This window comes from Oryx dammah, unplaced genomic scaffold, assembly GCF_014754425.2.
Source record: "Oryx dammah isolate SB20612 unplaced genomic scaffold, SCBI_Odam_1.1 HiC_scaffold_11, whole genome shotgun sequence".
Lineage (NCBI taxonomy): Eukaryota > Metazoa > Chordata > Mammalia > Artiodactyla > Bovidae > Oryx > Oryx dammah.
In genome coordinates, this window is record NW_024070195.1 from 9237765 (window position 1) to 9248459 (window position 10695).

Here is a 10695-nt window from a genome sequence, read left to right on the forward strand (position 1 = left end):
GCGGGCCGCCTGGGCGCCGGGGCGCAGCGCCCCCGGACCGCCGGGTAGCGCGGGCAGGAGGCGGCGCGCGGGGATGCCGCGGCCGCCTGGGCCTCCAGCGCGGCCGGCGGCCAGGAGAAGCAGGAGCCGCCGGCGGCCGGGCGGGCACTTCGGCCTCTCGGCCGCGACGGAGCCGCAGTCCATCCCCAACGCGGTCACTGGCCCGGGAGCGCGCTCATGCCGGTCACGCGCGGCCCTCGCCCTACACCTACGGCAGAAGAGAGCACGGGCGGCGGCGCCGAGCCCGCCCTTTCCTGCCCGCCGGGCGAGGTGCGGGGCCCGCGCCGGGGGCGGGGCTTGCTGGAGAGTCGAGGCTCCGGGCGCGCTGGGGGCGGGGCTGGGTGGGTAGGCGGTGCTCCAGGCCCGCGCCGGGGGCGGGGCAGGGCAGAGGGGCGGGGGTCCGCTCGCTCGCTGGGGGCGGGGCGGAGAGGCGGGGCTCGGGGCGGGGAGGCGGGGCTCCGGGCGCGCGCTGGGGGCGGGGCCGGGCTCGTCAACCGGAGCCAGCGCCGGAAGAGAGGGGAGTCTTTCAGTTCAGTCGCTCAGTCATGTCCGATTCTTTGCGACCCCATGGACTGCAGCACGCCAGGCCTGTCTGTCCATCACCAACTCCCGGAGTTTACTCAAACTCATGCCCATTGAGTCGGTGATGCCATCCAACCATCTCATCCTCTGTCGTCCCCTTCTCCTCCTGCCTTCAATCATTTCCAGCATCAGGGTCTTTCCCAATGAGTCGGTTCTTCGCATCAGGTGGCCAGAGTTTCAGCTTCAGCCATCAGTCCTTCCAATGAACATTCAGGACTGATTTCCTTTAGGATGAACTGGTTGGATCTCCTTGCTGTCCAAGGTGTTCTCAAGAGTTTTCTCCAACACCGCAGTTCAGAATCTGTTATAGATCGACCCCGCATCCTGCTTCCTAACGGCGACCGGGGAGACCAGGAGGTGGTCGTGGGCCTACACAAAGCTGGAATGAGCTCGGAACTGCCACGATTTGCGTATTTATTACACTGATGTCCTTATAAAGACATTAATTATCCTGGGGCCCTTTAGAATCCCGTGGAAAGTCCGCCGAATTACCCTGGGATTTCCTGACTTTCCCGGACCGAAGTCCCTCAGAGTGTTGGCGCCGGAGTGCATTTTAAAGATTAACAAGGTCTAGGGTGTAGCACTTAACGTAGTCAATGCATTTAAATCTAAACTTTAAGAGCTTTTGTTTCCGGATTAGTGGATCAAGTGAGAAAGTCAATCTGGGAATTTAAAACGTGGGAGTTTGAATGTTAAATGAAACCTACTGGTATGAAAGGATACCTGATACTAGCAGTGTTCAGTTCAGTGAGCTTTTTGAATGCCCGCTGCACCTATCTCAGTTACTGGTCCATTGTGTGAACTCAGAGGTGTTCCTTGAACGAAGGAATGAAATGCCCAAGGCACCAGCCTAAGAGATACAAAAAAAAAAAAAAAAAAGAGAGAGAGAGAGAGAGATTGAAACCAACATTTTTATTTACATAAATCAATAAACTGTTTTTGTTTAAACCAGATAGAGTAAGGTTTCTGTCTCTTATCCTAACAGAAATTTTAATAAATGGACAGACTAGATACAGAGATTAAAAGGCCAAACGAAAAAGAAATATCTACAAATTAAGGCTTCAGGCAGGGACCAAACTACCCTCAAGGCTCAGAACTTTCTGACAAAGTTGAATTGGAGAATATGTTTGGACATGGGGCCCTCCTGCTGTCTCCCTACAACTGGACCTGGGGACTTCCATGAGCCAATTTGGGTTCACAGAACAGATGCTGTGAGATCTCTAAAGTGAAAGTGGAGTCATTCAGTCATGTCTGACTCTTTGCGACCAGTGGTGGACTGTAGCCCAGCAGGCTCCTCTGTCCATGGGGTTCTCCAGGCAAGAATACTGGAGTTGGAGTGGGTTGCCATTTCTTTCTCCAGGGGATCTTCCCAACCCAGGAATCGAACCCACGTCTCCCACATTGCAGGCAGACGCTTTAACCTCTGAGCCACCAGGGAAGCCCTAGGAAGTGAGATCTCTAGGCAGGCCTCATACACTCCGAGGTCACCAAGGAGAAAAGAGTGAAGGGTGGCAGGGCTGTCCCTGGAGGCCCTGGGCCTGGCCATTGTGTAGTAACCATGTGGTGACCTGAAGGTGACGTATGTGTAATGTAACTACAAAGTAAAGGGCAGGGATAAAGAGATCTTTGTGGTGGTGAGTTTTCTACATTGCACTTGAAGTGCTAATGTTAAAAACAATATGTACACTATAATCCCTAAAGTAATCTATAAACATATTATCTGAAGAGACATAGTCCAAACACACAATAGGTAAAATGTAATATTCAAATAACCCAAAAAGAGACAGCAAAGGGAAAATAGATAAAAAACCAGAGGAAACAAACCGAAAGCAAATAGTAAAATGGTAGACCCAAATTCAAACATAGTAATAATCATATGAAATGTAAATGGTCTATACCAGAGAAAATCAAGCTAATATACTGTTAAATAAAATATGGTTTATCCCTCTTCCTTCTGAAGGGTAGCAAAATATGCCACCCCAAAATATACCACTTTGGCATGAAGGTTATATTGAACTGAAGGCTTTTGAAAAAAAGCTAATACAAGAGAATCTCTCTACTCTCCCTCATTTTGGCCTAAAAGCAGGACATAAGTTTGTAAAGGGTGTCCCCCTCCTCTCTCTACTGTGAAGGGCAGAGGTAGTCACCAGAGAGAACTCTTAGCAGCCCAGAGACAGCATCTGAGGAATCTATATGATCAATTCACTCAGACTAGCCCTTATCTACCATTCAGTTCAGTTCAGTTCATTTCAGTCACTCAGTCGTGTCCGAGTCTTTGCGACCCTGTGAATAGCAGCACGCCAGGCCTCCCTGTCCATCACCAACTCTCAGAATTCACTCAGACTCATGTCCATCGAGTCAGTGAGGCCATCTAGCCATCTCATCCTCTGTCGTCCCCTTCTCCTCCTGCCCCCAATCCCTCCCAGCATCAGAGTCTTTTCCAATGAGTCGACTCTTCACGTGAGGTGGCCAAAGTACTGGAGCCTCAGCTTTAGCATCATTCCTTCCAAAGAAATCCCAGGGTTGATCTCCTTCAGAATGGACTGGTTGGATCTCCTTGCAGTCAAGGGACTCACAAGAATCTTCTCCAACACCACAGTTCAAAAGCATCAATTCTTTGGCGCTCAGCTTTCTTCATAGTCCAACTCTCACATCCATACATGACCACAGGATAAACCATAGCCTTGACTAGACGGACCTTTGTTGGCAAAGTAATGTCTCTGCTTTTGAATATGCTATCTAGGTTGGTCATAACTTTTCTTCCAAGGAGTAAGCGTCTTTTAATTTCATGGCTGCAGTCACCATCTGCAGTGATTTTGTAGCCCCCCAAAATAAAGTCTGACACTGTTTCCACTGTTTCCCCATCTATTTCCCATGAAGTGATGGGACCAGATGCCATGATCTTTGTTTTCTGAATGTTGAGCTTTAAGCCAACTTTTTCACTCTCCACTTTCACTTTCATCAAGAGGCTTTTTAGCTCCTCTTCACTTTCTGCCATAAGGGTGGTATCATCTGCATATCTGAGGTTCTTGATATTTCTCCCAGCAATCTTGATTCCAGCTTGTGCTTCTTCCAGCCCAGCGTTTCTCATGATGTATTCTGCATTTTCCATATATTGACCTTGCTACAATTTGCTGCCCTAGGTGCTCAAAGTCCTTTTCCTCTGTCTTGCCACTTCTCTGCAAAGTTATTGCTTTTTGCTAAGATGCTATGTAAGTCCGAGTTCTGACCACTCCTTTGTGTTACTCCTCTCTGAGTACTCCCATGTGTATGTTCTTCGTATGTGTTGATAAGCTTGTCTGTTTTTCTCTTGTAAATCTATCTTTTTAATCAGCCTAATATACAGGGCCCTAGCCTATGACTCTAAGATGGAAAAACAATTTTTCTTCCCTTACACTTGATAGATACACTTTCAGACTTGAAAAATAGAAAATGTGTAAAACTTGATTTTTCATGGTTTTGCACAGTTTTTACATAATTGAAACTTGGCAAAATATTAAAGATGATGAATGTAATTATCATGGGGCACATTGAGTTCCTGAACAAGTGGTGTTTAGATGAGTACTGAAACACTTTCCTACTCTATGCATTTTTACCTACTCTACAAAATTAATTTTTCTTTCCTTCATTTCAACAAAATCAAATTATCTTGGTATAGTGGAGACTTTCACATAGTTTGTTTTCTAGGATAGAAAAGATGTAAAGAATTAAAAACCAAAATGTACTCACATTGAACAAAAGTTGAATGATTTACATCAAAAACATAAGGCAAATACAAAAAATGTAAAAGTAGATTGCTTTGATAATTTATATATTTTCTTCGAAAATACTGGAATTGCTCTTTTAAAAGAAAAATAATTACAATTAAAATCAAATTTTTATTTCAAAATTAAAGTTGACAGTTTATTTAATTTGTACACATTGGAATACAATCACGTAAATCTTTTTGTATTGGAAAACTATTTGCAGTTTTAGTTTTTAGTGTCCACATAGTTACCAATGTAAAGAATTAGAATCATGCCTTACACATGCTGTATCTTGCATGTATGTGTGTATACATTTAACAATAATGTGTGAGTTGGTTACTATGGCAAAATAGTAAATTCCTTAGACACCATGTGCAACAGTTGTGAATATTGTCAATCAAAAATGAAAAAAAAAAAAACAAACCAGAAAACCTGCATCTACATCTGACACCATGTAATATCAACCCAAAAAAACTGAGAAAGTCTGGAAATGAAAGTTTTCTTTCTTTTTTTTTTTTGCTGTCTTCAAAATTGCAATTTGGGAGACACTTTTTAAGCCTGGTGGGCTGCAGTTCATGGGGTCGCAAAGAGTCGGACATGACTGAGCGACTTCACTATTAAGGTAAAACCAAATGAGTGTTCCAAGGAAGAGAGTCAGAGGCTTATAAAGCAAGAGCCACAAGGCTGTACGCTAATATGAAGGAGACCAGGATTCCATCTCTGGGCTGGAAAGATCCCCTGGAGATGGAAATGGCAACCCCCTCCAGTACTCTTTTCTGAAGAATCCCATGGACAGAGGAGCCTGGTGGGCTACATACAGTCCGTGGCACCGCAAAGAGTCGGACATGACTGAAGCAACTTAGCATTCACACACGCATACTTAATGTAGGTAGCCCTAACCAGACCTTCAGTTTGCTTGGATGGTCTCACCTTACATCTTTACTGATTTTCCTGTGAGACCTGTTTGTCTCGATGTCTGTACTTCAGCATGAGAGTGTAGTTCTTAGGCTCTATATACTTGGCCATAGCCTGAAGCCCTAACACTCATGGGAGAGAGCTCAGCTGCTATTGCCTCAGCCTCTCCTAGAGAGATTGTACTCTCAAATCTTTCTGAGATCTTATTAAGTATCTTGCAATAGACTTTGCATCACCATAATGGGCTAGATATGAGAAAGAGGTAACAGAGGAGTAATTCTATTTCCATTAGAAGGAAACATTTCCCGGAGTGTATGTTTCTGTTAGAATGAGTCAGTCACACCTGGCTATGCAAGCTCTCATTTTACCTGCCTTCCCTCAATAGCCAGAAAATAGCATTTTTGGAAGATTAGTTTTGCATCAGTAGTCAAGATGGATTGAAATGGAGGAGACTGGACTCAGGGAGATTAAAGAGGTAACTCTTATGGTAATGTTGGTGAGAAATGAATTAGGTTGAAGTGCTGAGTATATATAAAGAGTAATATATATATATAGGTTAGCCTAGAAGTACATGTATTAAAATATTTAACAATGATTATTTCTGAAATGGGGTTTATAGATGCATTTATTTTTCTTTGTATTTTGTTTTTCAAATTTTCTACAAATGAACATGTATTGCTTTTACAATAGAGAAAAAGCTGCAAATAGGAAATCTGATAATATATAGTACTATCTTTTATGCAAATTGCCATGAAAAATTATTAAAAAGTTTCATTTTAAATCTTGACCAGAGAAACTTCAGTGATTTGTGCATTTCACATGTGGCTTGTCCAAACTGAGAAGAGCTGTAAGTGTAAAATATAAAATGAATTTCAAAGACTTACTGCAAAAAAAAAAAAAAAAGAATACAAAATACCTCCTGTATTTTTAGACATTGATTACATGTTGAAATGATAATTTTGGATATATTAGGTTAAATGAAATATATTATTAAAGTTAACTTCATGTATTTCATTTTATTTTTTTAAAACATGCCTACTAAAAAAAGCCTTTAAATTACATGTGTGGTTTGCATTTGTGACTATGTTTTATGGGACATAAAAGCTGGTCTGTATTTTATCCAATTTTTAATAAACCAGTGAAAACCAACTGACTTAAGGTGCTCTATTTTTCCAGTGTCACCCATTCAGTAAATGGCATTATCCTCTCTGAGCCATTTTTACTCACATTTCTGACATCACAGGGCTGGGAATATTTTCTGCAACAGCCACTTTTTCCAACTCTCCAGATACCAACTGGATGTCTTAGAATTCAATTCAACAACTCTGGGAAGTTGGTGTCGGACAACATGCATTTCAGAGCTCAGTTTCTGAAGCCGATTTCAAGTCTTGGGTTGTTTCTTCTTTGTACTACTCCATTTTATACAAGGGACTTGAGCATCCAGGGATCTGGGTATCCACAGAGGTTTCAGAACCAGTCCCCTGTGGATACCAAGGGACGACTGTACTTCTGACTAAATAAGTGGCTATGTTCACCAACCCAGATGCTGTCGGAATTCTGTCATTTAGGGGGTTTTATGGAGCTTTCATTACTTAGGTATGATTGATTAATTCATTGGCCACTGGTGATTTTTCTCAACCTCTATCCCTGCTCCCTTCTCTGGAGGTCAGGGGGTGGGGCTGCAAGTTCCATGCCTTGGTCTTTCTGGAAACCAGCCCCCATCCTGAAGCTATCCAGGGGCTCCCAGCCTCCAGTCAGCTCAGAGCACAAAAGACACTCATCACTTTGGAGATTCCAAGGGCTTTAGGTGCCAAGAATTGGGGACAAAGAGCAAATCTACTTACTTCTTATTACATCACACCCTCTGTTCTATCTACTGATAGCATCTAGTTCTTCTCTCTGCCCCTTCCAAGGGTCTCCTGGATTTGGGACACACGCAGAATTATTCCACGGTTCAGGTGGGTTTGCTGCTGAAACATCATCTCATCATTGTTGGGAACAGCATTCATTTTGCTGTTGGGTCACTTCTACCTGCTCTTCCATTCCTTCTCCAAAACCGTGCTAATATGAGGCTGTTTTGACTAACAAATGTTTATGAAGTTTGAGGATAACTATAGCAAATGTAGAAAAGGACTTCAAATGATGTCGCTTTCTCTGTAAGTTTTCCCACCATTCTCAGCAGTGATGAGCAGGCTCTGTCCACATGTGCATACCCCCACTGGCCACTCCCAACTCTTTTTCTTCTGGAGTCCATTTCCCTTTTGTAGCACTGGCTGACAACTCCAAACCTTCTTGATACTTTATTGTGTACAGTGAGCTTCTCAGGTGGAGCTGGTGGTAAGGAATCCTCCTGCCAATGCAGGAGATGAGTGCTTGATCCCCAAGTCAGGAAGATCCCCTGGAACCCACTCCAGTATCCTTGCCTGAGAAATCCAATGGACAGGGGAGCCTGGCGGGCTACAGTCCGTGGGGTCACAAATAGTCAGACACAGCTGAGTGTCTGAGCACAATTGTGTATCTTGTCTAAAAGTTTTCCACATCGACTCTGCTTGGCCAATTTTGCATTTTGAAACCAGATGGGCCCCTTTGGGGTTTTCCCAAGGATTAAACTGCTCAAATTTTCATGAGCTCTTTACAGTAACCCCATTTTATCTTGTTATGTAGTTTTGTTTGTGGAGAGACAGGTGGTGTAACTCTCAGTATGAGCCAAGCTCTGTTATATTAACATTTCTCAGGTAACAGACAGACTTTTGTCCTGGAATGTTGTCTGCCTTCTAAAAATTGAGATCTAATCACTAGTATTCCAAAAATTGAGAGCTATTTGCAAAATAGCACAGTGGTTAAGATTGACATTTACTAACCGTATGACCTTAGGTGATTTCTTTCTTGATCTCACACTGATTTATCCAATTCTTAAAGAGAATTCTGTCATAGTAATACCATTTCCCTCTTAGGTAAGGATTAAAACAAAAGGTCAAAACATACTAATGTGCCTGGTCTGTAGTATGTGATTAATGTATAATACTTATTTTGTTTATTAATATTAAAGCAAGCTAGCATTGCATTGAATTGTTCTGCAAGCACGCAAGAGGAATGGTGCCGCCAGGAGCCCCACCTGGCAGCAGCTGTGGTGTCCCCTGCAGGGCTACAGAAAGTTTGCAGAAGTACTGCTTGTACACCCACCTTGCAGGGGCCAGAGGGAAGGGTGCTGGTGGTTTAGGAAAGGGGCACATTGATCGAAACCCCTGGGAGACTCCTGGCTAGATGGATGAGGACATCCTGTGAGCTCTGATCCAACCCTGCTAAGTGAGTCACTCAGGGAAGCAGCTGGGGTGTGAGTTCAGAGATGAAAAGGAGGAGATATCCGGAAGATCAGAAAATAGGCTTTCCTGTCTTCTTTTTGTTTTCATTTTCCTTGCATTATTCCCTTGAAAGAAAAGCTCCTAGGAAATGGAAATCTCATGTGCAGACTTTGTGCAGACCAAAGCAGAAATGTCTTATTCCAGAAAAAGTTGACCCAGGCAAGACATACTTTTATACATGTGGGGATTTGTCCCGGGGACGTCAGAACTTGACATAGGCATCCTTGGCACGTATATGCACTCAAGATGACTGAGCAAGTAAGTGGTTCCTACTTGCAGGGAAGGAAATGGTAACCCACTCCAGTATTCTTGCTTGGAGAATCCCATGGACAAAGGAGCCTGGTGGGCTACAGTCCATGGGGTCACAAAGAGTTGGACACGACTGAGCAACTAACACACACACACACACACACACACACTTGCAGAGAACAATTCTTGGAGCTGCATGGGAGAACTTTCTGGTATAGCAAGGGCATGAAATGACAGGGCATTCAATATCCAAGGAGAACTGAATGGAGGCTTGTGATTGGCTTAAAATTGATAAGAACATTGGGACTGCTTTTGTCATTTTCCCTTATGTGTTTCAATCCTAGGTGTGTTGGGTTGTTCAACCAAATTCGGGATTCATGGATTTAGAGCAGGCTTAATCACAGTCCTTTGAACGTGAGCAATGTTGTAGAAGCTGGGGTATCTGACACCTTTCACATACTGCCTTACATCCTCTCAGCCCCAACTCTGATCTCAGTAATGGCTAGAACAAATAGTTTCCTCTGGGCTGGGGCTCATTTCTTGCTGAGAGCATCTCACCTTGAGCATGAACTGTGTATCTTTTATTTTCTGCCTAGGGTTTCTCCAATGCAATGGTCCAGGGTAACCATGAGTCTTTGCTCTGCATGCCTGCTTGGGAAACCCACCAGATGGAAAGAGCAAGCTTCCTGAGTTACTACCTGAAGGGCTGCCTGCTTGAATGCATGGTTGGTCTGTGGTATGAGTAGGAAGCAATGCCTCTAATATGATAAGCCTGTGGGATTTGGAGGATCCTGGGATATGTGTTAGCATACTCTGACTAATACACCCAATATACAGCTCCTGGACTTTCCCCAGATACATATTTCCAGCCAAAAAGGGGGTGGGGGACAGTGAGGTCCCAGGCAAAAAGGAGCTCACAGACAACAAATTAAGCAAGCTGCCCTTGTCAAGGAGATAATTGGTGCTCACCAAAAGTCCATGTGCTCATTTATCATGTTCCAGCTTTCCTGGCAGTTGGGTTGGGGCCATGTGACTAGTTCTGGCTAATGGAATGTGAGTTCTCCATGGTACTTGGGCTACTGTGTTTATGACTTACAGTGGAAGACCTCCAAGATGGTGGGGTTTCAGTGTGGGTCAGTCTGAGAAAAGCAACTAAAGTTGCCTGTGAGTGAGAAATAAAGTTTAGTGTGTATTAGTTGCTGACATGTCAAGTATCACTTGTTACCGCAGCACATTCTACACTATCCGCTCTCTCTCTAGTCGCTAAGTCATGTCTGATTCTTGTGACCGCATGGACTGTAGCCTGCCAGGTTCCTCTGTCCATGGGATTCTCCAGGCAAGAATATTGGCGTGGGTTGCCATTTCCTTCTCCAGGGGACCTTTCCGACCCAGGGATCGAACCTGGGTCTCCTGCATTGAAGGCAGATTCTTTACCGATTGAGCTACAAAGCAAGCCCATAGGAATTGAAAAAAATTGATCAAAAATTTAAAATAGAGAATATTTGGTAAATGACATAGGAATGAGAGGTTATAAAGGAGAATCTACTGGATATAATGATTATATTTTGAAAATGGTTAAAACATGCAATTTGAGAGCTAGGATACACAATAGAAAATATATAGCCAAAGAACAAATTAGTGAACTGCCATAACAGATCCAGAAACACCCCCAGAGGGCAAATTAAATTATAGTGAGGATAGGAAGTAAAAGGGAAAAATAAAATAAAACAAGAGGGATAGGCAATACCAATAACTGATTATAATCAACTATAAATGGAGGATTATATGTAACTTGAATCTGC

The 10695-nt window shown here is 43.6% G+C and overlaps 1 protein-coding gene across 1 annotated transcript in view; it reads right to left on the reverse strand.

The window, feature by feature from the left end:
• MCUR1 (mitochondrial calcium uniporter regulator 1) overlaps window positions 1-265 on the reverse strand; it is a 25061-nt gene extending 24796 nt beyond the window's left edge. The window contains exon 1 of the mRNA XM_040249289.1: window positions 2-265. Coding sequence (XP_040105223.1) covers window positions 2-183 — 182 coding nt within the window. The 5' untranslated portion in view covers window positions 184-265. The remainder of the gene's footprint in view (window position 1) is intronic.
• Between the last annotated feature and the right edge of the window lie 10430 nt (window positions 266-10695).